Here is a 26,704-nt window from a genome sequence, read left to right as displayed (position 1 = left end):
TGATAATAACAGTTTTTGCAAAGTGAATTCTATACTTAATTGTGCAACATGAGAGTCTAATTCTTACTATCAAAATGAAAAGCTTGGGGCTTCCCTGGTGGCGCAGTGGTTGAGAGTCCGCCTGCCGATGCAGGGGACACGGGTTCGTGCCCCGGTCCGGGAAGATCCCACATGCCGCGGAGCGGCTGCGCCCGTGAGCCATGGCCGCTGAGCCTGCGCGTCTGGAGCCTGTGCTCCGCAGCAGGAGAGGCCACAACAGTGAGAGGCCCGTGTACCGCAAAAAAAAAAAAAAAAAAAAAGAAAAGCTTTCTCTGATAATATCTTTAACTTATACTTGATATGCTTTCTAACAGAGAAAAATAGTTCTTTGGAAAGATCCATCCAACAAAAAAATCTATAGCCTGTGTAAAATAACATAAAATGCATTTGTGAATCATTTTTGCTTTAATTTGCTCCCTGATCATCATATAGCAATAAACAGACATAGAACATTTCCTCATTATTTTCTGGGTTGGGTAGGGGTGAAAGGGAAGATCTGGAAAATTAGTATATTAACTCAAATTTCAGCACATAATTATTCAAATAAAATTTTAATGATTTCAGTTCAATACAACTGAAAATGTAGTGTATTAAAGGGCATTTTCTACTAAATTTCAAATTACAGATTGTGGGCCATTGCTGAGCAGGAGTGTCATATCCTACTGAGTGTTCAACTTATTAACTAAGGTGACTGACATGGTAGGAGGTGGGGAAAAACAATGATCAGCTCACAGAATTTGGCTAAGAAAGGAAACAAACAAAAACAATGCAAATAATAATTAAAACAGCACAGATATTAGTAAAATAAAAATACAACCCCAAATATCCATCTCTTAAATTACTAGAAAAAAATTACAGGTAATATTACAGCAAATACAGTCGTCACAGATTTCGGTAACTTTATTTGCATTTAATAGTGATTTTTAAGTCCTATAGCCAATGAAACAATTTTAAAAAGCACTATGAGGAATGGAAATTTAGATGTCTATACACTTTTCTTAAAAAAAAAAAAAGCTTATATTTCTGAATGAGCAAGATTCACTTTTGCAGGTAGAGGCCCTGCTTCTTCATGATCTTCACCTTTAGATCTAACAACCACAAGAGAAGAAGCTGGATATCTGTTTAGCTTTTGTTCATTCACGAATTCCAAGTCACCATAGATACTCAGCTTCTGCAAAAAACAATCAATGAACATTAGCAATTTGGATAATTAGGAACCTCTCCAAGTAAGTCTTCAAAAATAGCAATTTAATCTGTGGGTATCTGGTAAAAAAAAAATTTCTATAAACGTCCTCAAGAATGCTTTTACTCAAAGTGTTACAGATATGTGATTCAGTTCCCAGTGGATGGCCAAAGAAAACTTTTCCACATGTACTGACTTAAAATACTTAGAAGTTAACAACTGAGCATCAAGAAAAATTGCTCAGGTTTAAATGGAGTAAGTGTGGTCATACAAGAGCATGGATTCTGGATGTTTGATGCCTTAAGTGATCAATTCCTTTAAGATCTTAGCTCTCCAACCAAGTGGTCAAATGATTTGGGGTTAAGTTTCTCTGCTACTAAATGTTCTAAATTAACATATATGGAAAATGGTATGTACTATTTTAAAAGGCTGTGAGTAGAACAAAGAATGTACATGAAATACTTTAACACTGATAGAAAGGTCTTCATAAACATATAAAAGCTCAAATTATTACTAACATATCCAAGAAGATAGATACTAAAACGAAAGAATGAAAGCATAACACAGAATCAGTGCAAATGTCATAAAATTCACTGAAGTATAATGGAAATGTCTAATATCTTTTGAGAGTAGATCTATTTAGATATAGGCCTATCTCCTAAAGGAAAAAATAGAAAAGGAAAAGTTTTTACTAACAAATGGGATAGATTTTGTTGTTAATGCATATGGCAATAAATCTCTGATTCTGTGAAGTGCTGACATTATTGACAGGGCAACTGACTATATTAAAAAGACAGACCGACACAGAAGTACCTGATGTTGGAAAGGTGCTTTTAGAAGATGCTGAATAAAGAGCACCTTCAAAAGTTTAAGTATCTACAATACCAATACATGCTACAACATGGATGAACCTTGAAAACATTATGCTAAGTGAAAGAGGCCAGTCACAAGAGACCACACATATTGGTCGTCTATGGCTGGTGAAGATGCTTGGGAGGAAATGGGGAGTAACTACTAGTATGGGTTTCCTTTTTGGGGTGATAAAAAAGTTCTAAAAGTGATTGTCATGATGGCTGCTTACTTGAACACATTTCAGATGTGGTCTGCTGTCTACTGTTTCAAGGCAGTAACTATCCTGCACCAAGGAGGTGGCCCAGTACCTGACACTTTTCCAGTAAGAGAATATTTTCAAGACAAATTCAGTGGTTGATGGATTGGACATGGATCTGATATACTAAGTCCTCCTTAAAGCCCAAATTAACATGTGATAATTTGCTCTGGGGCACAATGAAAGAAAAACTTTCACAACTCTATTTAACATTTAAAAACCTTGAAACAGTGACCAGGAACTGTTTAAATTATTTCAAACATCTATATGGAAGAAGCTATCTAGAAGATCAGGGAGAAAGAGCAAAATTCGTGCAGGGAAATGGATGGGAGCATATGGATAACCTCTAACCAGTATGTTTAGTGATTCTGTGGCTACTCTGTATTCTCAAATTACTAACCAAATACAAGGGTACAACAGAGGTATTTTCAAAAGTGTTACCTTGGGAAGTTTATTGCTCAAGTATCCTTTATGAAAAAAATTACTTAATGAGGTCCAGCAAAAGTAAAGAGGAAATCAAGAAAGAAAATAACATACAAGAAATAGTAGCAACTGAGATGACTTAGAAAATGGGAAGAAAGCCAGAACAAAACAAAAATGGGTTCCATTAAGCAGAGATATATGGAAGATCCTCCTGGGAACACTTTTAAGTAATTCAGGTTTATATTTGCCAGTGTTTTAATAGAACCAGTGTTCTACTTTGAATATTTATATAATCATAATATTGTAAATGCTGCCTAGTGGATTTTAATTTTTCAGATCAACCTATGAAAGTATATATACAGAAGAATGAGTATATTTTATTGTCAACAATCATAATAATTAATGAAAATTGAGACAGTATATAAAGGGAGAAGGAAAGGCAGTAATGAGGAATCAACAGAAATTTGTAAAGCACTCATTAAATGTATACAAAATAATAATATACATTATAAAAACCAGCAACTGGGGGCTTCCCTCGTGGCTCAGTGGTTAAGAATCTGCCTGCCAATGCAGAGGACACAGGTTCAAGCCCTGGTCCAGGAAGATCCCACATGCTGCAGAGCAACTAAGCCCATGCGCCACAACTACTGAGCCTGTGCTCTAGAGCCCGTGAGCCACAACTACTGAGCCCATGTGCCACAACTACTGAAGCCCGTGCGCCTAGAGCCTGTGCTCTGCAACGAGAAGCCACCCCAATGAGAAGCCCGCGCACCGCAACGAAGAGTAGCCCCTGCTCACTTCAATGAGAGAAAGTCCGCGCATAGCAATGAAGACCCAACGCAGCCAAAAAATAAATAAATAAAAGAAATAAATTTATATATATATATAAAAAAAAACCAAAACCCAGCAACTGAAGAGATGGAAGTGAGACAGTATAAGGGAACTAAACTCATCCTTTAGTAGGAGGACATCAGATAATATCTAAAATTGATAAAACAAGAAATAAAAGATAAAATTTTTAAATGGCAACTGCTTGGAAAAATTTTTAAAAACTATTGACTGGTTTATCTGAGAAGTGAGGAAGAGGAAGTCAATTTTATGTCACACGTATTACTTCTAAAAGTTAAAAATAAACTCAATTAGTATGTATTTGGGCTTTAGGCCTGCCTTTGCTACTAACCAGTTATGCAATCTTAGATGTACATAAATCTTTTCTAAAACTCATTTTCTTAACAGAATTTAGATTAAAAAGCTATGGCATTTACATCGTTTTCTGATTGTCTCTCTTGAGACTTAAAGCTTCTAAACAACAAGATTCTTGGTCTTTTTTTTTTTAGACAAATAACGTTTATTATAGTTTAAGACATGTTTCACCTACTATTTAAAAAAATTAACCTAATTTATTTTTGGCTGCATTGGGTCTTCGTTGCTGCACGTGGGCTTTAACTAGTTGCGGTGAGCGGGGGCTACTCTTCGTTTCAGTGCACAGGCTTCTCATTGTCATGGCTTCTCTTGTGGAGCATGGACTCTAGGCACGCGGGCTTCAGTAGCTGTGGCTCATGGGCTTTAGAGCGCAGGCTCAGTAGTTGTGGCGCTTGGGCTTAGCTGCTCCACAGCATGTGGGATCTTCCCTGATCAGGGATCGAACCTGTGTCCCCTGCATTGGCAGGCAGATTCTAACTGCTGCGCCATGAGGGAAGCCCCCACCCTACTTCTTGAGTCATTGCAGCCTTTAACATTCAACTTTGTTCCACCTTCATGTTATTCTTCATTGTACCTCTAATCTCTTGAACAGGGCCTAGCACATCATATGTTATCCATAAGTGTCTGTGATTTACTAACATGAACGTTATTTGAAGTCTTCTAAAACCTTTCTTAACCATTTGAAATCAGATGATCATGGTCTTGACAAATAAGAAAAAAGGATGCAAACAGATAATGAGATAACACTGAGGCAGCATTTGTATTATTATTTGTGGCTTTGGCAATTTTCTGAGGCTGCCTGGTCTCTAGAAAGGAATATCCAATATTGCTGAACCCTGTTTTTATAAGTCAGGTTTGACCTGCCTGACAAGGACCACTATGAATGACAACTCTTTATTATCTTAAATAGACAGCTCAACAAGAGAAAAGCATTATTTCATGAAGTTTCAAAAAAACATCATAAATGTGAAAGAACAGGGAAAAACAGTGGAGAAAAAAGGATCAAAATCTTTGTAAGTCACTCAAAATGATACTGCTTTAAGATCAACAAATGCCAACTCTTTCTGGCATTACTATCAAATGGTATATGATGAGTACCTACTATATACAAAACAGGCTAAGGATAAATTATTTCAGAACTTTCCTAAATAAAAAAAATAAAGCTGCTCATAAGTTTCCAAGACCACATTCCTGGCCCTTATTAGCACCATTTTAAGCTTTATTTGTAGTGAATGAAAAGGAAGCTTTTTATATTTCATGTTTGAGCTCAAGATACCAGGTCCATACTGAAGAGAAACATTCTCTCAGCAGGTCTATGATTTCCTATAAACACATAGGATTATATATATAAATAACAAAATATAAATAACATTGCTCATTGCTTGTATTACTTAACATGGAGTCTCATGTTACTATGGAGAGGGGTCAGAAGTAACTTATGTTCCAATAATAAAATCAATGAAGAGGTTTTATGAAAGTAAAGTTTAAAATAGGTGGCTTTTGGTTAAGAAAATCTGAATAATTTCCTAATGCTAAATTCTCAGCTACTTTTACAATAAATAAAGGAGAAACTACCAGGGAAGGAGTAAAATACTGCTGTATTTTACAATAAGAAACAAAACATTAATATTGAAATAGTTTATACAGCTTGTTTTTTCTCCTTTTTGTTTTGGCTGCGCTGTGAGGCATGCAGGATCTTAGTTCCTCTACGAGGGACTGACCCCACACCCCTGCAATGGAAGCATGGACTCTTAACCACTGGATGGCCAGGGAAGTCCCAGTTAATACAACTTTTTTTTTTAATATATTTAATTAATGTATTTATTTATTTTTGGCTGTGTTGGGTCTTTCTTGCTGTGCACGGGCTTTCTCTGGTTGCGGCGAGCGGGGGCTACTCTTCATGTGGTGCACGGGCTTCTCACTGTGGTGGCTTCTCTTGTTGTGGAGCGTGGGCTCTAGGCACGCAGGCTCAGTAGTTGTGGCTCATGGGCTCAGCAGTTGTGGCTCGCGGGCTCTAGAGCGCAGACTCAGCAGTTGTGGCACATGGGCTTAGTTGATCCACAGCCTGTGGGATCTTCCCGGACCAGGGCTTGAACCCATGTTCCCCGCATTGGCAGGCGGATTCTTAACTACTGCGCCGCCAGGCAAGTCCTATACAGTTTTCAATTGTGAAAAGAAATCCACTAAAATGGCAATATGAAATAGTTCTGGATGAGTGATTTTTTTCCTGCCTCTTTATATATAACTTTATAAATTCTATACCAAGTATGTAGAATTTTTATAATTAAAAGTACAGTTGAGTGCTTCCCTGGTGGTGCAGTGGTTGAGAGTCTGCCTGCCGATGAAGGGGACACTGGTTCGTGTCCCGGTCCGGGAAGATCCCACATGCCGCGGAGCGGCTGGGCCCGTGAGCCATGGCCGCTGAGCCTGCGTGTCCGGAGCCTGTGCTCCGCAGCGGGAGAGGCCATAACAGTGAGAGGCCCATATACGGCAAAAAAAAAAAAAAAAAAAAAAAAAAAAAATACAGTTGAAAAAACATTATTACTTAGCTAAAGTGTGGTTTCAGATACAAAGTAAAGCCTAAAAGCAGTGAATTCAAATAAGTGTTTTCGATATATTTTTCTAGAAGATGTATCTTAGGAAAGCATAGGCTCTTTGAGGGTGTCACCATACTTTTGATTGTTAAGGACAGGAAGAAGAGTTCTAGAGAGGGGAAAGAAAGTGACACCCATATGTAGACATCAGGAGGGAATGTAATAGCTGCCAACAGGACTCCACGTGTGGTTCTGATGCTTTAGGCTTTATGATCCAGGGGCCTGGGCATATGTGGGAACAACGAGGTGTTCTACAAACAACTTGGAAATAAGGGGAAAGAACTTCTCACAGAATTAAAGCTATACAATCAAGACAAAATTTATCACAGCAGAGACAACATCTAAAAGGAAGAAAAAGACCAAGAGTATTCTGAAAGGGAGGGACAGGTCCCCAGGTCTGTAAGATGTAACCAAAACCACAATGTGAAGCACTGTTATGTCTAAACAACACCAGAAGAGGAGATCAATTCCATAAGTCAAGTAAGGAGATAAGAGAGGAAAAACCATGAAATGTCCATCTAAGAACTGTTTCAGTAAGAGAGTTTGAGCATCCTGACTCAAAAACATGAAACATGTGGTCCCAGTGGTGTTCAACTTCCTAGTGTCAAAAGAGGTTACACAGAAGATGAGCTCCTGATACAAGTAACATAATCAACTTCCCTAGTGATGACTCCAGGTTAACTAAAAAACTTAAGGGTACTGGCTTTGGAGTCAGATGACCTGGGTTTAAATTCTGGTTCTACCATTTACTAGTTATGTGACACTGGGGCAATAATACATTCTCTCTTTCAGTTTTCATATCTGGAAAAGAGGATAATAATAGTAGCCATCTCACAGAGTTACTGAAAGGACTAAATGAGCTAATTCATATAAAATGCTTAGAACGGTGTCCAGCAGAAAATGCTCAACATTAGTCAGTAGTCCTGGGAACCAGAAGCCAGGTAGTGGTGATTTTATCAAGGTAAATTCCACCTGAGGCCAGTAATTCAATCTTTCCAGGAAATAACCACACCAATCTCTACGCGTATCTTTCTTTTACAAGGGGCATCCTAGAAGTAAAGAGAAGGAATTGTGCTAATGGAAGGAATAAAGTACCACAGTGTCATAAAGATTTACTACTCTGCGTTTGTAGTTTTGTTGTCATGAGGATTTAGAGTGCATGGGGCAGTTCAAAAGCAAGTAATAGGCAAAGGCAATCCTATGTAAGATGTGTAATTTCAACTTTATCAGGAACAATAAAATGATTAAAATATGGATATCAGAACTAAACAAGAACACAAATAGGTAATTAGCAAAAGGATGTTCAGATCATATCATAAACAGATGAGTTCTACAGAAATTTACCCATTGTCTAATACTTCCACAATTCAACGTTCTTCCCAATCCTGTCTAACTTTATTCATTTGGTTTAATTTCCTAATTTAAGTTCTTTTAATCAAGTCAGCTGCTTACAGTCCTTCCCTGATAGTAGCTTATTCTTGTCTGTACCTGGGAATATTGTCCACCCTCCTGTCTCTGCCAATCCATACCATTCTTCAAATTTCCCTCCTTTCTTCTTTTCTCTCTTTTTCTATTGCATTCTGGAGGCATATGAGAACTAAAGTTTATTTCAGTTGGATCTGATGTCAATAGAATTTATTATCTTATGTTTAGTTATATAATTAATTTTCCTTCCTTGAAAGCTAAGTTGAATCATCAAATTAGACTTTTTTTTAAGAGCTCAAAAGTCATTGTTTTTATTTATTTCTATTTATTTATTTAAACATCTTTATTGGAGTATAACTGCTTTACAATGGTCTGTTAGTTTCTGCTTTATAACAAAGTGAATCAGCTATACACATACATATATCCCCATAACGCCTCCCTCTTGTGTCTCCCTCCCACCCTCCCTATCCCACCTCTCTAGGTGGTCGCAAACCACTGAGCTGATCTCCCCTGTGCCATGCAGCTGCTTCCCACTAGCTATCTATTTTACATTTGGTAGTTTATATATGTCCATGCCACTCTCTCACTTTGTCCCAGCTTACCCTTCCCCCTGCCCGCGTCCTCAAGTCCATTCTCTACATCTGCGTCTTTATTCCTGTCCTGTCCCCAGGTTCTTCATAACCATTTTTTTTTTTTAGATTCCACATACATGTGTTAACATACGGTATTTGTTTTTCTCTTTCTGACTTACTTCACTCTGTATGACAGACTCTAGGTACGTCCACCTCACTACAAATAACTCAATTTCGTTTCTTTTTATGGCTGAGTAATATTCCATTGTATATATGTGCCACATCTTCTTTATCCATTCATCTGTCGGTGGACACTTAGGTTGCTTCCATTTCCTGGCTATTGTAAATAGAGCTGCAATGAACATTGTGGTACGTGACTCTTTTTGAATTATGGTTTTCTCAGTAGTGGGATTGCTGGGTCACATGGTAGTTCTATTTTTAGTTTTTTAAGGAACCTCCATACTGTTCTCCATAGTGGCTGTATCAATTTACATTCCCACCAACAGTGCAAGAGGGTTCCCTTTTCTCCACACCCTCTCCAGAACTTATTGTTTGTAGATTTTTTGATGCTGGCCATTCTGACTGGTGTGAGGTGACCTCATTGTAGTTTTTTTTGTTTGTTTGTTTTTTGTTTTTTTTTGTTTTTTTTTTTTTTTTTTTTGCGGTACGCGGGCCTCTCACTGTTGTGGCTTCTCCCGTTGCGGAGCACAGGCTCCGGCCGCTCCGCGGCATGTGGGATCTTCGCGGACCGCGGCACGAACCCGTGTCCCCTGCATCGGCAGGCGGACTCTCAACCACTGCGCCACCAGGGAAGCCCCTCATTGTAGTTTTGATCTGCATTTCTCTAATGATTAGTGATGTTGAGCATGCTTTCATGTGTTTGTTGGCAATCTGGATATCTTCTTTGGAGAAATGTCTATTTAGGTCTTCTGCCCATTTTTGGATTGGGTTGTTTGTTGTTTTGATATTGAGCTGCATGAGCTGCTTGTAAATTGTGGAGATTAATCCTTTGTCGGTCGCTTCATTTGCAAATATTTTCTCCCATTCTGAGGGTTGTCTTTTCGTCTTGTTTACGGTTTCCTTTGCTGTGCAAAAGCTTTTAAGTTTCATTAAGTTCCATTTGTTTATTTTTGTTTTTATTTCCATTTCTCTAGGAGGTGGGTCAAAAAGGATCTTGCTGCGATTTATGTCATAGAGTGTTCTATGTTTTCCTCTAATCCGTTTTCTTTAATCCATTTTGAATTTATTTTTGTGTATGTGTTAGGGAGTGTTCTAATTTCATTCTTTTACATGTAGCTATCCAGTTTTCCCAGTACCACTTATTGAAGAGGCTGTCTTTTCTCCATTGTATATTCTTGCCTCCTTTATCAAAAATAAGGTGACCATCTGTGCGTGGGTTTATCTCTGGGCTTTCTATCCTGTTCCACTGATCTATATTTCTGTTTTTGTGCCAGTACCATACTGAAATTAGACCTTTTTTCTGAAACAAAAATCCTTTACCTTAACAGTATGTTTCTTGAGCCAGTTAAATTTTAATTACCAAGAAAGTCAAGACAGTTTTCCATCTCTCTCAGGGTATACCAGAACACATTACTCAAAATCAAAAGCTCTAGCCTTGCTGCTTCTAAAGCAGCAATTATTCCTTAACATTTGTGGCAATGTTAAATTTAAAACTTTAAGTAGTTCTACAAGTTTTCTTTCTTATATATCACCTTAGAAACTGATGTCACTGGGTTTTTTTCAGTCTCAAAGGTCTAGGGAGAAGAGAGACACTGTACTCAAACCAGGCGGCATACACTGGTCATTATGGTAGTTAGCACCACAGAAAATTGGAAAGTGATTCTTGTGCTGAGAACCTGTAATTCTCATGTGTGCCAATCTCGGTGTGTGATTAAAACCACCAAATCTTCTCTCATTCTATTAATAGAAAGGCTTTGCGTTTCTAGCTAAACCAATAAGGCATTAAAAAAAGTAAATCATATGGCTCAGTCTTCAAAAGGCCTAAGAGTTAGAATTAAATTTACCTCAGAGGGAACATACTGCTCCACAGCTGTAGCAACGGTTGCACAACAAATCCAGAGCAATACCATCACAGAGAGGACAAGAGTCATGGTTAAAATCCACCCGGAGTTACTGGGGGGGAAAAAAAATCAACAATTAGTTATGTTAAAATTGCATAATATAAAAAATAGGAGGCTCTTAACAATTACAGGCAATCAAGCTTGTGTACTTATTTAATAATACAATTAAAACTTTATATGTACTACTTTTAAAACTATTTTTAAAAACATACTTAGAGAAGAAAATATTCTAATAGCTATTATATTAGGGTGATATGATGTCCTTTCCTCCATTACTCAAGTTTCTATAACATGGCTATGTTACTTTTATAAATTAAAAAATCAGACATACTGGCTTTCTGCTAAATATATGAAATTAAAGCAAATTACTGTTAAGGGTATTTTTAAATTACTAAATGAGATAAGGCAAATCAAAGTGTCCTATAAACTGTACAGTGCTACACAAATGTTATATATTATTTTGCAAGGTATTAAGATAATACTTGCTTTAAGAAAACCCAATATTCCAAAGAATTAAGGTACAGAATAGGTAAATTATGAAATGATCATTTGTTTTATAAATGGATTCACAACAGGCTTCCAGAAGTTAGCTTCTCTACTACATTTCAAATATTTAACTTAGCACAATTTACTTGAATTTCAACTTACAAGAGCATATCTATTATGAAGCATTCTGTATCCATTAGCACATATCTTAAAAAGAGATAGTTATATTTTTCTTATGATTAAAATATCTTAGGGTAGAAGGCTGGTTACAAGAATCAGCAACTGGAGTTTTTTCCATAAGTGCCCTATTGTTTACTAAACTATAGATTAAGATTTAAAGAACAAGTGAAGCTATTTTTAAAATGTTAGATTTAAAAGAATAACATAAAACATGACAAAATGTTAAAAGGCAATAAGGCATCAATAAGATGCCAGGTAATGCAGTATTAAGGATAAACTGTAGGGAATTCCCTGGCAGTCCAGTGTTTAGGACTCAGTGTCTCACTGCCGGGTCCCCAGGTTCAATCCCTGGTTGGGGAACTAAGATCTGGTAAGCCGCGTGTCATGGCCAAAAAAAAAAAAAGAATAAACTGTAACTTAAGATTAGATAATTATTTAGGTTCCATAAAACTTATCAAACTGCAACAAAAATCCAAAATACTGAGAGAGAGAAAAATTGCCTTTTTTTCTGTACAAGGTCAAAAGCAAGTTTAGCAATGAAAGGAAGGGAAAATTTTAATTCTCATTTTCTTACCCAGTCTTTAAAGAGTTTATTCAGTAAAAAGTATTAATTTTTAGGTTCTAATAGAACTCTACTGATATCTGATAAAACCTCTCAAGAAACTATTTCTACTCTAAGAAATTACAGGAAGCATGTAGCGTGGGCTACTGAAGTGTTACACTTGAGACAGAATAGTCCACTAGAGTATATACACACTTGTTCACCTCTCTACTCAAGTGCTTGGTCTGGTATCTGACACAGAGTAGATAATTATCACCAAGTGCTATGGCCTACCGTCTCTTTCTCTCTCTCTTTTTTTTTTTGGCTAGGGGTGGGGGGTGGTTGCAGGGAGAAGGCTCTTATCACAACTCCTTGGAGGAGTAGAAGCATGCATACTTTGATAAAACCCTCCTCATCCTCAGAAGGCCTGATATTCCTTCCCAGGAGGCCACAAGGTAACAATTACCCTCGCCTGCCCACTTTCCCTTGCCACCCTTAAGAATCCTTGGCATGGGTACTTCCCTGGTGGTCAAGTGGTTAAGTGGTTAAGAATCCGCGTTCCAATGCAGGGGACGCGGGGTCAATCCCTGCTCAGGGAACTAAGATCCCACATGCTGAGGGGCAACTAAGCCTGCGTGCTCTAGAGCCCGTGCGCCACAACTAGAGAGAAGCCCACGCCGCAACTAAGACCCGACACAGTCAAATAAATAATTAAATTAAAAAAAAAAAAAAGAATCCTTGGCATGGAGATGACACTCAGTATAGAACATAAAGCCCTCCTTTATCTGTAGCCCTTATCTACCTCCCCTAGCCTCCTGTGTGGCCATATAGATAAAACAAAAATCCAACCCCCAAACCATTTAGACACACAGTCATCCCTTGGTATCCCCAGGGCACTGGTCCCAGGACTGCTGCCCCCTCCCATACCAAAATTTGAGGGTGCTCAATTCCCTTATATAAAGTGGTGTAGTACTTGTGTATAACCTATGCATATCTTCCTGTATACTTTAAATCATCTCTAGATTGCTTATAATATCTAATAAAATGTAAATGCTATGTAAATACCGTTGACCCTTGAACAACATGGATTTGAACTGCGTGGGTCTACTCATATGTGAATTTTTTTTAATAAATATTAAATTAAAGCTTAACTGAGATGCCTGAAGAAGCACATATCGTAACATAAATCAAAGACTCCCAATAAGAACAAGGATGCTTTTGTGCTGTGAAAAAAACTACCCACTTGGGTTTGATTAAAGTAGTATGAGAATTACCTTTTAAACAAACTAATAAAATATCCAAAAGTACAACTTTGGATTTGGTAGGGAAAAGGTAAAAGGTAAAAAAAAGTTTTCTACTCTTGAGCAGCTAATATAACTTTAAAATAATAAAAAGGACTGCATCTCTCTGATACAAGCCAGATTTTATCTCCTATATGCATAAGTGAAGATGAATACATACAGAGAGAGACATCTTAAAAAACCATCGCGTTCTCCATCTTCAAGATAGTTCCTATGTGCATGTGAACTTCTCATATGAAGATCTGCTGAAATAATAAGGTACAAGTTTATGATATTCTATATTCCAAAAGCTAGTCTCAAATGACTGCTTCTAGATATATACACTGTACAGATATCCAGCTGCTTTTGTAAATGTAATCTGACATATTTTATAATGAATGCAAGTTCCTCTGGCACATTAAAAATCAACTGGATATTATACAACATTATGAATTTCCTATTTTACTTTCAAATTTTTATTGACATTGATGTTTTCTGTTTAATTACATTTCTGAATGTAATAATAGAATTTGGTTTGTTCAAATCTAAAGATGGCCTTGTGTTATGTTCTGTCATTATCCACCCACCAAAATAATTAAAAAGTTAATAAAATCAGTATCTAAAATAAGGTATGAGCTAGCACATTTTAAAAGGTAAGCAGTTTTAGCCTGATGTTTTCTATTCCTATAAGTTTAAATTCACTTCTAGCATAGAAATAAAAATAGAATAAAAACATATTTTCAAGGTAGTTTCACTATTTGGTTAGTTTGTTGGGAGATACCAGAATCTCTCATTAGTTCATACTCAAAACATCCTTCAAAGCAAACTAAATGTTTTTAGAATAGTGATTCTAAAGTGTGGTCCCCAGACCAGCTGCAACAGAATCCAGGAATTTGTGAGAAACACAAATTCTCATGTCCTATCCCAGATTTAGTAAATTGGAAACTTTGGAGGTGGGGCTCAGAAATTGCTTTAACAAACTCTACAGATCTTAATGCGTATTAAAGTTTGAGAACCACAGTTTTAAAAATTATTTATTCACCTTCCATTAGTGTAAAAACAATCATACAACCAATTCTAACACCACCAGATTTGACTGTTAATGTTTTTAATCCCAAGTTACTTAAAATAAAACTTACAGGACATTTTGCTTAGTGACGGTTCTTTCAAATTTGTAGGCTCCTGCTCCAACTGTGGTGCATACTGGATCTCTGGCTTAGACTAAAATGATAGTGAAAGCAATTAAGTCATTTGTACTTCTTCTTAAGCTTTTCTCAGTAGGAAGTTCGATAACATATCATCTCTACAAAGATTCAAATTGAGAAAAAGTAACAGAAGTATGGTATAAAAAATAAAACATGTTAACCACAATATATTTTAATTGCACTTGCTAAACATTAGATCCAGTGCCTTGCAAAGAAGCAGACTTATAGCATCATCAAGAATTTAGTCAGTTTAATTGCCTGACGACATAAAATAAATAAATAAATAAAAAAAGAGGGACAAATTACAACATAGTACATTAAGTATCATACCACGCAAAACTGAGTTCTAATTCTGGTTGATCAGGAATAATTTAGCAGACTGCCAAAATTTCTGGTTAAACACATATTATCTCTATTCTTTCTCATCTGAAACATTCCATTCTTCCCTAAGTATGAGTAATTCATAAATTATAGCTCAGTGCTCCATACTTTACATCTCCTATGTAGCACTGATTCTCTGGAGTGGCGTTTTCTCCATCATAGTCACACTTAAGTTGACATAAAGAGAGGAACAGAGCTAATCTCACATCTAGTCAGGAATGAAGGAGAACTCCACTCTGAGAGTCAACTTAAGCTTTAACTTAAGTAGCTTTCAGACACAGAACTTCTTCATGAACTTAAAGAGAGAAAACTCCTTCTGTGTTTTACATATTACCAAATTAAGTACAGGGTACCCAAGACTCAGGACAATGCTAAAAATCACAGACTAGCCTTATAATAAGCCACTCAATTGGCAATAATAATTAAAGGGTTTACTTTAATTATTACCTGAGAGAAAGCATCACAACATAATTTGTTGGCTGGTAAGTTTGAGGAATTTAACAACCAAATTAAAAGGAAGACAGCATGGTAGGGTGGTATATGAGCCTTGGAGCTAAAGTAACCCAGGTTTGAACCTAATTCTGTTATACTGGCAGCGTGACCTTAAATAAGTTAGACTCACAGTTTCCTCATCAATAAAATAGTGATAATACAACCTCATGAAGTTGTTTGAAGATTTGAGATAATATATGTAAATGCCTAGTACACATGAACCTTCAAAGACAGCAGCTATTATTATCATATCACATGGTAAATAATGAGGTAGGAGAAAAGTTACCTCTCTAGAAGGCAATATGCTTCTTCAACAAGCTCTCTTGTAAGAGTTATGAGAAAAAGCACTATTAACAACTAAAAATTATGTTCTATTGCTTTTCCCTAATATCCATATATGATATAAATACACACCATTATTTATATTCAAACTACATTAATTTTTCTTATGTTTCATATCTAGAGGTTTCATTTTTATCAATTTAACCACTCTAAAATTTAGCAGATTCAGAGTTCTTATAAGATAAGGAACAACAGGCTTTAAATAGGTTTCCAATGGGCAGAGGGAGGGGTAAGTCAAATTGGGTCCTGATGCCCAATGTTTTAATGTAGGTTAGTAAGTAATTATTATTTGACGATAAATATTTGTAAGGGACTAAGTACATGGCCCTATACTAAGACATTCATTTAAGACATATACATTACTACTGTTGGTATTTAAATGAATCTATGAAGCACAGTCATCACCTGGAATATAACTATTTTTCCATCATCAGCTTGAAGATAAAAAGTCCACGAAGAGGTTATGAAGCTCTGTGCAGAGTCCATCATATCACTCCAGAATGACCTTACCAGAGTTAGAGGGAAGAGTAGATGCATTTTTGGCATCAGGGACATGAGCTTAAAAAAAAAATTAAACCATGAGAAATATATTATTTTTTTATATATGTATATTCAAGAGAGCAACATAATCAAATCCTTATTGGGACAGAATATAAACCATTAAGTGATTCTACCACAGTCATCAACATTAGAGTAAACTCTTCATTACCTATGCAAATTAACTATGAGAAGCTTAAAATCACAGCATCTTTTAATTTGCGACCAAACACACTTTAAGCTACCTGTCACCTCTATCAAAATAACAGGCTTTTGAATTAGGTCCAAAAATGTGGAGAATCTTAAGATTTGATTAAATAAGGATCAGCAAGTCCTCAAGAGGTAGAAGGGGAAGGGACAAATCATACTATTCTCATCTTTAATGCTTTCATGTAAAATAATCCATGCTATAATGAACACCAATGGAAAAAAAAAGAATATATGCATAAAATGTAAGGTACCTGATAACAGGGCAGAGTGAGGGAAGTATTTATGGGCTGACTATATACAGTAAGCTACTGATGAGATTTTTACATTAATTGGTATCACCTCCCCTCCAATTCTGACTTCTTGACTTATTTAGCAGCAGTGGGCCCCTCTAGAGCACAAGTGTGGGATACAACTTGCTGAACTCTAGGGATAGCTTTGGTTCTGCTATATTCCAAAAGAGAGGCAGTATGGGGTATTAAGAGAGAAGAGTTTTTAGAATCAGAAGATCTGTATTCATGATCCAATTTTCCCACTTAATAGCTGTGAAATCATTCATTGATTAGTTCACTAAACAAGCATTCGTTAAGATTATAAATTTTAAGATGTTTAAACCATGTGTGTTTATTTATCACTGTATATCTGTGTTTAATCTGTATAGGACAGAGGTGAAACATAGGGTGAAACATGTGTATGGGGAAAGGCACATAACCCAAACTGGGGTCAGAGGTGGTTAAGAAGTCTTTGAAAAGGACATGACACCTGCCCTGAATCAAGAGGATTCACTGAGCAGATGGGGAGTAGAAGGGACAGAGGCAAGAAATAATGTCATATTACAAACATTAAGGACTGTTCAGTATGTACATAATTAAGAGAAAAGGAAATAAATATGGGCCTTAAAAATTAGAAATTATTTTTAAAGTTACTCATAAGAAAAACACAAATTAAAACTGTAGTAAAAGTTGTACATTGCCAAGGACTGGGAGGAGGAGGAAAGGAGAGTGACTGCTAATGGGTATGAGATTTCTTTTTTTGATGATGAAAATGTTCTGGAATTAGGTAGTAATGATGGTTGCACAGTTTGTGAATATACTAAAAACTACTGCACCGAATACTTTAGAAGGGTGAATTTTATAGAATGAATTATATGTCAATTTTAAAATCTGATACAAATTCCATGGAGGGCAATTTTGCTCTATTTCTCAAAATTAAAAATGCATATACCTCTTAACTCAGCAATTCTACTCCTGTGATTTTATTATAGATATAAATGTGAAAAATATGCAACATCATTTATAAATTTAAAAAATTAGAAACAACCTACATGTCCACAAATAAGGGACTGCTTAAATGATATATCCATACAATGAAACATGTATGCAGTGAAAAAAAGTGAGTAGACATTCTTTATTACTTATATTTTAGAAAAGAAAGAATACATGTATTCTTGTATATATATAAATTACCTCTGCATTGGTAACCCTGGCTACATTAATGGAGCAAAATGGAGTGGCTAAGAGATACAGGAGTAGGAGACTTTTCACTATACAGCTGATCCTGGAACAATGCAGGGGTTGGGGTGCCGAAATCTGTGTATACACACAAATTATTGTTGGCTCCCCATATCCGCGATTCTGCATCTGAGAATTCAACCAACTGCAGATCATGTAGTGCAGTAGTAATATGGGTCAACTTTTTTTTTTAACCTTTTGAGTTTTGTGCCATGTGGCTGTACTTCTTATGCCAGAGTTAATAAAATTAAAAAACTTTTCCCAGTATGTTTGGATAGAGTATGAGGGGTGGGGAATTATAAGAGATGATATAGAAGAGGTAATCAGGAGCCAGGCTGTGATAAGTGGTTTGGACTTAAACCTGTATGTCACGGGGAGCCACTGAAGTATATAAGATAGGAGAATGACATGACGAGATTCCCATTTAGAAAATAAATATCTGGACACAGAAAATAAATATCTGGACACAGACTAAAGGATGGACTAGAGGGGGCTGAAGTGGGAAAATAGATCGGAAGTTAATTTAGTAATACAGATGAGAAATAATGATGATTTGAGTTAAGGCAATAGCAGATGGGATGAAAAAAAGGAACTCTCAATTTTTCTGAGCCTCAGTTTTTTCATATGCAAAATGGGGATAATACCGTCACTGGACCTAGAAAAAAACCAAAATGAGATTATAGGTGTGAACATACATCTTAACAGTAAAGCATTATACAAAAGTAATTAATCAATTGACTTTTCTATTTGCAAACATATAATTTGTTTGCTGAAGACTAATTATAAAATATAACACTAAAATAGGATCATGTGGGCAATATACATTTCAATACAAAGTGCGATCTAAGCAGGCATTTCTGAAAGGCAGAATTGTTTCGTACTTGTTCTTGTCTCAATTCAGCAAATGGCAGCTGATTCTGGCAACCAAGGTGACAAGCATATTGCTCATCAGATTGGGAATATGCTTCTGTACATGCTGGAAGAGAAAAACAGTCAAATTGCAAGAAAAAAAAGAGAAGGAGAGAAAAAAAGGGAGAGAACATTGGCATCTTATAAAGAAATTTTATAAAGAAATTTATTATACTTAAAAAGTATTTCATCAATATGAATTTCCACATTTGGTAACGGTAGCAAATGTATTCTTTTAATAAAACCCCATATCTTCTGCCTCCCACAAGTCAGATCTTCCAGGTATAAATCTATTAATTACATACTCAGGCTCTGGCTACATGATGACATTCATATGAGGTGATCCTCACAGCTAAGGTTTGCATAGTGGAAAAAACACTGAACTGGCATCCTGAAATTCTGGCTTCACCACTTGTTGGCAGTGTATGTGACTTAGGTGGAGCTGTTTAACCTCTCTATTGATTTCTATAGGTCTAAAACTGAACTACCACCACCTATTTCATGGGGTTGAACAAAATAATATACTTTAGTAATTTACACAAATATATGATATTACTGTTAGGAACTGAATCACTTAGTTGAGAAGCAAGGGTATTCACATGGCAAGGAAAAATAAAACAAAGCAATCAGTCTAACATCCTAAATTCTGAGAAAACTGAACTTAGAAAATATTCTACAGCAGGATTCTAAAGTTGGAATGAGTCTCTACCATATATACTCTTCATTTAGTTGACTAGAGCCATTTCTTTCTTGTGATATAACACTTTACCACTATAACAATTTTATTTTTCTTTCCACCCAGTCATGCATTTGTAATATACTTCCCAAAGGTGCTAGATAATAAACTGAACCGCATTATGCACATATAAAGATGGCCATTTAGGAGACTGAGCCATAAAAAAAGTTTATGATATCACAGAGACTAAATGTGAGTACTGGCATAGTGATAGGGAGAAAGGTACCTCCTGCTACACTGAATAAACAGTGTAAGGTAATGAATGGAGAAAATTCCATTACAGTTCTTTAAAAAGCTAAATGTCATTTTTGTCCTGATTACAGGTTTATTTTATTAAACACATCACTTTTGGCAAAAGGTAAGAATAGTGGTTTAAGAGACGACAAAACTCTGGTTACTTCTTTTATTGGCATGACCCACAAAGAATACACTATTAAATACTGAGTCAAAGGCCTGATTCAGTAAAAAACTTGGAGCTAAGTCAGCTAGCCTATGAATGAAAGGCTTAGGAAAATTATACCATCCATTGAAAAGGTAGTGATGAATTATAAGAAGGGTAATTACTATTGCAATTGTCTAAACCAAATGCTTACTTAAACAAAGGTGTCCTATCCACAGCATAAAATAAACATTGTCTCAATAAACAGATGAAATTTAAAGCCCATGAAATTTCTAGCAGTATCTACTAGAAGTTTAACTTCATAATAATTAAAGTATGCTGGATGAATAAACAGTATGCCTGTCATTTTCTGAGGAAAACACATAAAAAGCATAACACAACTCAAAGAAAACACCAATGTTATATACTGCTGATGTCATTAGCATAGCATCTTACCAGATTCACATTCCAATTTGGTCCGATTTAAATCAATTCCATCATCCACAAATTGACAAATTGAAAACAGCCTGCAACCTCTCTGACATGCGTACAACTCCTCTTCCTAGGGAGTTCAAGAACAGGGAGGATTACCAAAAACTAGCATTCCTTCGGGGGGAAAATAGGTCAAAAAGAAAGCAAGGTAATAGGGTTTATTATAATTGTCCAACAAAAGATTTATGACTGAAAGAAAAATGATAGGAGCCAGGTAATACCAAGACCTTTGCCATACAAAGAAGTTTTAGTTCCTTATTTTTTTAATTTTTTTATTTTTTGCGGTACGTAGGCCTCTCACTGTTGTGGCCTCTCCCGTTGCAGAGCACAGGCTCCGGATGCACAGGCTCAGCGTCCATGGCTCACAGGCCCAGCTGCTCTGCGGCATGTGGGATCTTCCCGGACCAGGGCACGAACCCGTGTCCCCTGCACCGGCAGGCAGACTCTCAACCACTGAACCACCAGGGAAGCCCTTAGTTCCTTATTTTAACAGTGACATCCAAAATAAATAAATAAACTAACAAATAAATAATAAAAGTGATATCCAAGAAACAAACCTAGTGGGTTAAAAACATCACCCTTTTCCCATATTCCATAGTCATATTTTGGGGGGAAAAGTTGAAAATAACAGTGACATAATCAGAACTATAATAGAGGTATAAATGAGTAAACAAGTACTTCAGGGACCAATGGTGTACTTCTGCCACATAAATATTTATACGAATCATCAGGCTTATCAGGAAAAGTATCACGACTAGCTTCACATGGCAAATAGTGCCATAAAGGCCCCCATAAAGTGAGGTATACATCTAAAAAAATGCTTAAGTGAAAGGATTTTTTTAAACTTGGTTTACCTGAACTGAGAACACAAACAAGGCCAACATGTGACATATAGGAAAGGCCACTGGAATCAGCCAGACTTGGAGTAAAACCTTTTAGGTCAGTGTGTACAAGTTATTTTACCTATCTAAATCTCAAAAAGGAAATAAAAACTATAAATTATCTCCAAACCCCTCAATAATGCCAGAAGACAGCTATTCCTAGTGCAGTGCCTGGGACATTGAAGGTGCTCAATAAATGGTAGTAGTGTCAATCATAATAACTGGTTTTAAAAATAGAAAACAACAGTTATAAGCATCATTGTATATGTGTGAGAGCTCAAGATAGGAAAGACTCATCTCTGGAAAATGTGAACTGCTTAATAAGACTAATGACAACGTCTTCAACAGGCTTTTCTTTGGTTAAATGTACAGTATTTGAAACAAACCAGTACATGTGGGGGAGCCCCCTCAACTTAATGTGTAGTTCACTGTGTACAAACTGGCAGGCACCTAATAAGGAAGGAAACAACATGTGCATATACCAGTTAGCAACCAACGGAATACAAAGGTATGCATTTCTTTCCAGCAGGATTAGTAAAATTTATGTAGCAGCAACAATCCATTAAGAGGAGATGGCTGCAGTCTAATATTAAACAAGTTTTATTACACAACTTTGAAGGTAGTGCATTTTTGGACTTCAGTTCTAGCTGCATTTATTGTTACAGTGAAATTGAAAGAGTTAGCAATTAAAATAAATTTCATACCTGAGTAGCTTTTGCAGGCTTTGTAAAACAGTGGAAGAATTCTCTTACGTCTTTGGAGCACCACATATTTCCTTATATTGCATAGGGGAAGCATGAGCTCATTAGTATGAGCTATACTGCATACCATTTCATTTTCAGATATGTTTTCATGTGTTAAACCAATCCAATAAGCCCTCCAGTACCATTTTCAGAAGAGGCTGTAACATGGTGAAAGAGCCTAGGTTCAGGAATTAGGCCTGGTTAGAAGCTCAGCCTCACCACTTATTCTGTACAACCTTGGGCAAGGGACTTAATCTCTCTCAGCCTCAACTCCTTAGTTGTAAAACAGTGACCAATACTCATATGCCAATCTTGAAATATGATGAGGATTTTATTTTATACTTTATTATTTTATTTATATATCTTATATCTACATCATTAATATTATGCTATACTAACTAATAAGTAGACATAACATTAATAATATATTTCATGAGCACCCATAATGTGCCAGGCATGGTGCTAACACTTAATGTATCATAGGATACCTGGCACAGAGCAGGCACTCAATTGGTAGCTATTAAAAATCATAACCTTATTCCAAGTAAGTGTTTCATGTTCTAGATAATATTTCATGCCCTATGTATCCAAAGTGACTGGCAAGCTTATATAAAATAGACCTTCCCTAATTTAGAGCACAAGGAAATGGTGCTCCCCACCAAACTGAATACCAGCTAAATAATTAGAAGGAAACTTAATGAATCCTCCTTAAAGAAGGAACCCTACTATCTATAGATTTTACATGCATATTCTTATCCTGAGCTAAGTCAGGCTAACTATTCTCCCTCTTATTCAGCATTACTAATATACTGTATGTACCAAATTGGTTTTATGACATTGGGCAAAGGAAATAACTATCTATTGCCATGTGTTAGGCACTGTGCTAAGAGTGCCATGTATACTATCTTTAATCCTCACACTTGCTCTGCTTTTTTTGTTTGTTTGTTTTTTATAGTTGACAAAATGAAGTCATGGTAAGTTAAGTAATCAGCAAGGACACACAGATAGTAAAAGTGAAGCTGGGGGTCTTCCCTAGTGGCGCAGTGGTTGGGAGTCCACCTGCTAATGCAGGGGACACGGGTTCGAGCCCTGGTCCGGGAAGATCCCACATGCCACGGAGCAACTAAGCCCATGTGCCACAACTACGGAAGCCTGCACGCCTAGACCCCGTGCTCCACAATGAGAGAAGCCACCGCAATGAGAAGCCCGCGCACCACAGGGAAGTGTGGCCCCTGCTAGCCGCAACTGGAGAAGGCCCACGTGCAGCAACAAAGACCCAACTCAGTCAAAAATCAATCAATCAATTTATTTTAAAAAAAGTGAAGCTGGGAATGGAACCCAGGTTTGTATGGTTCCAGAGCCCACACACTGTTAAAAAATGACCAGGCTAGCTCTATAATTATCTTTGTTATTAACATGACTTATGTCTCCTGCATTTGGACCCAGACAAGTTAAGCAATTATACTTTTGAAGAAAGTTAAAGGGTAAAATATAATAATTTTAAGTATCTACTTACAAACAAGTAAAGTATCCTACTTTCTTGCAACAAATAATTAATTCTGAAAAAGTCATTAAAATGAGAGTTCTATCTGCCAGTCACAAATACCAGACCAAGAGAGGCTACAGGACCTTGTAAATTCATCTAATTTCTTATAACACACACTGCTTTTTCCTGAACTGTAAAGCACAATAATTTGAAGGAGGACTGACAGACATCAGTGAAGTAAGTAAATTAAATATTTGTAATAATATAACTTCATTAATAGAAGGCAGCATAATACAGCCAGTTTTAGGACTGAATTCCTATTACTCCACTACTTCCTGGCTATGTGACCTTGGGCAAGTCACTGAACCTTTCAGAGTCTCGATTCCCTCAATTGTAAAACCCAACTTTGCAGGGTGAGAATTGGAGATAATGGAGGTAAATCTCCCATCACACTGGCTAACAGAGAGTAGACAGTTAATCAATTTTAAGGCCAGGACACACAGGGAGCCAGATGATTTAGAGTTCCTGGGGAGAAGAGCTTTACTGAATAAATAAAAAACACTTAGATATCACATCAATTGTTAGAAAGTAGTGGATATTATAAAAATACCTAGAGGTTCCAGAAATGTTTATCCTTTTGAATTGTTTATTCTCACAGCATATGTATTCAAATAACTACAAATTTGCTAGGAAAATCTCAGAAAAAACAAAACAAAACAACCAACACATCCAAACACTAGAAAGATACAAAATAAGTCTCTGCCCAATTCCAGGACAAATCAATATTAGTTTCCTCATACAATCCTCTTACTTATGAGAGGTTTATAAGAAGAGAAAAAAATAATGTATCCAGGAGCAGTACACATGGATTTGAAAGTCTGGAAGTCAGAATTCCTCATTTCTCTCTCTTGACTGCTATATTTGTCTCTGACTGAAAATTTGATAATCCCCTCTCCCACACTTTTTCTTGAAAACTGATAATCCTCAAGCAATGTAAAATCCAGCAGTAAACAAACATACAGGCAGTGACAGCATTTAGAACTTCAGAATTTCAAAAGCCTGAAAGCACTTGCCAATAAGAAACATCCTAAACCTGTCACTTTGTAGTTTGAGAGAGCAAAGAGGGCTAGCCACACAGTTAAGCATACAGCATAGGGAAGATGAAGGAAAAGCAAGGGCAAAAAGACTAGCAAAAGCTCTCATAAAGAAAGGCGGGGGAGGGAGGATGATATACCCAAATTATATATTTGGAAGGGTGGGGGAGTCACCACGCAATTCAGGATGTTGAGTCAACAGTTCTTTAGAAGCTGCAAAACAACTCGATTAGTGGAATGGAATTAAAGGAAAGGCAGCACTTGAGGGTGGACAAGGAGGGGAGAAAGGGTCACTCTGTCCATAAGTTGTGATCCCCCTACTAAGGGCAGTCTCATTTCTTTCCCACTCCACTTATTCCCTCTGTCTTCTGCTGCACTGAATGGTAAGTTCTCTGAATGCAGCAACCTAACTGCTTTTTCTCTAAGCCATTCCAGTCCCAGTGTGAGCGCCTTGTACAGTTACTCAACACAGGCGGAAAGCCCTCCCTAAGCGTCTCCCAACTCCTTGATGTATTTCATACTATGGTGGAATTGTCTACTTGTTTGACTCCAGGAACAGACTGCAGGGTCCCAGCCCAGAGAGGCGCTCAGGGAACAGGGGTTAAGAGTTAACATTTTGTGGGCTGGCGTATCTGCAACTGCCCCCCCCCCGCCGTCCCTGGAAGGTGAGGACCCCGCATTAATCATCTGGATACTCCTCCCCCTCCGAGTGTTCGTCTCCCCTGCTGCCCCGCAAGGCCCCAGAGGAAAGGTGTCGTGTCTTGCTTATTTTTGTGTCCCCAGCCTATTACAGGGTAGGTGCGGCACAAACTTCCGGTAATTACAGCAGAAGCGCGGTGCGGGTAAGATTAGGGGAAGAAAACAGGAGTTACACAGATGGGAGACAGCGGTTGAAGGGTGGATTCAACAGTCAGGCTGCCAGTGCCGACAGAGGTACGGGAGAGCGGAGAGATGGGAGGCCACGGAAGGGTTGTAGCCCGGTTTGGACGGGCCCTACCTTGGGGTAGGTGTGCAAGGGGTAGGTCAACTGACAGGCCCGGTGACAAGACGCCGTATCACCCAAGACCGAGTCAAAAGCTTCAGCCGAAGCGGTCCCCGAGCCTCCGGTCAGGGCCATAGTCAGCAGCAGCAGCAGCGGCGAGAGCCCCAGTTGGGCCCTGACCCAGAGGCTCCCCTTCGCCGCCGCCATCTTGTTTGCCTCTGTCACAGCACCTCAGCTTGTTGCTGTTTTCTTTTCAGGTTTCCTCCTCCTTCCGGGACCAGCCCCTTCCCAGTCCCGCGGGCCGCTGCTTCCGCCTTTGCCGTCCTCTCAGCTCCGCCCTGACCCGCCCGAAACTGCCGCCTCTCGCCCCACCTCTAGGTCTACGAACTTCTAGATTGGCGAGAGGAAGTGGGTCCAAACATCGCGAGTACTAGAGCGAAGCGACTCCTTAGCTTCGCGAGGCACGTTGGGGCATGTGGTTCTCCATAGGCGGGAGGCGCACGGTGGGTTGGGAAAGTTGGTCTCGGAGAACTACAGCCGCCCTAGGTGCGCCCGAGCCCGCCCCTTCGCGGTGTATTCTGGGGAATGTGGTTTGGTTCACACCCACCTCCTCCACCCTCTTGACTGGCGTCGGTGTTCTTCCGGCTGGCTGAACCTCTAGCGAGAAACTGCAGCAGTGGAAGGAAGCGTCGTTTAGTTCTGACCCCCGAGGTCTAGGCTTGGGCCCTCAGAGGGTGCGTTCTGGAGAGGCCCAGCTACTGACAGGGCTGCTTTTCCTGGTGGGTCTCATCTCACATGACATCGTTGTTAGGCTTCCCCTTCCTGGGCTCCTGAGTGCTGAGGGCAGAGGAAGGTGGTGGTTCCCTTTGCTCTGGGATCAGAGCAAGACAGTCGTGGTTAGGGTCCTTTGACCACGGAGTAGTTCCTGGAGATGACTGGTTGCTGAGATCTGGAGGAGGTTGTTGGTTATTGGTTACTAGGGGAACCCTTGGGGTTGTGGCTATGGTGCGGTAATTAAGACAGCTTCATTGAACCCGGGGGAACTCTAACCCTGCCACAACCCAACCTAAGTTGGAAGAGGCTTTAGAAGTCACCAGGTTCAACGCCTTGGCCCAGTATTGGAAGCCCCTCTACGGTGTGCACTTCTGAAAGCTAGATACCTCCTAATTCAGGAAGTAGACCCATCATTGTATACAGTTTTCAGTTTTTAGG

General features: G+C 38.0%; 2 protein-coding genes across 3 annotated transcripts in view; one reads left to right on the top strand and one right to left on the bottom strand.

Moving 5' to 3' along the window:
• Positions 1 to 574: 574 nt before the first annotated feature.
• On the bottom strand, positions 575 to 25,840 carry TMEM59 (transmembrane protein 59). Of its 2 annotated transcripts, none has more exons than XM_060139987.1 (8): positions 25,508 to 25,840; positions 20,271 to 20,376; positions 18,672 to 18,766; positions 15,941 to 16,093; positions 14,255 to 14,336; positions 13,297 to 13,381; positions 10,572 to 10,680; positions 575 to 1,210 (listed from the first exon to the last, which is right to left on the bottom strand). In XM_060139987.1, the coding sequence occupies exons 1-8, from the start codon at positions 25,697 to 25,699 to the stop codon at positions 1,055 to 1,057; spliced, it is 978 nt and encodes a 325-aa protein (XP_059995970.1). In that variant the 5' UTR covers positions 25,700 to 25,840; the 3' UTR covers positions 575 to 1,054. The 2 variants fall into 2 exon arrangements, with proteins under 2 accessions (XP_059995970.1, XP_059995971.1); XM_060139988.1 differs by having other exon boundaries at positions 13,297 to 13,378; positions 25,508 to 25,834.
• The window catches only part of TCEANC2 (transcription elongation factor A N-terminal and central domain containing 2), a 37,685-nt gene continuing 36,342 nt past the window's right edge, over positions 25,362 to 26,704 (top strand). The window contains exons 1-2 of the mRNA XM_060139989.1: positions 25,362 to 25,443; positions 25,750 to 26,271. The gene's annotated coding sequence lies outside the window, so the exon portion shown is untranslated. The remainder of the gene's footprint in view (positions 25,444 to 25,749; positions 26,272 to 26,704) is intronic.

The sequence above is a fragment of the Lagenorhynchus albirostris genome, chromosome 2 (genome assembly GCF_949774975.1).
Source record: "Lagenorhynchus albirostris chromosome 2, mLagAlb1.1, whole genome shotgun sequence".
Classification (NCBI taxonomy): Eukaryota; Metazoa; Chordata; class Mammalia; order Artiodactyla; family Delphinidae; genus Lagenorhynchus; species Lagenorhynchus albirostris.
This window is presented reverse-complemented; position numbering and strand designations above follow the sequence as displayed.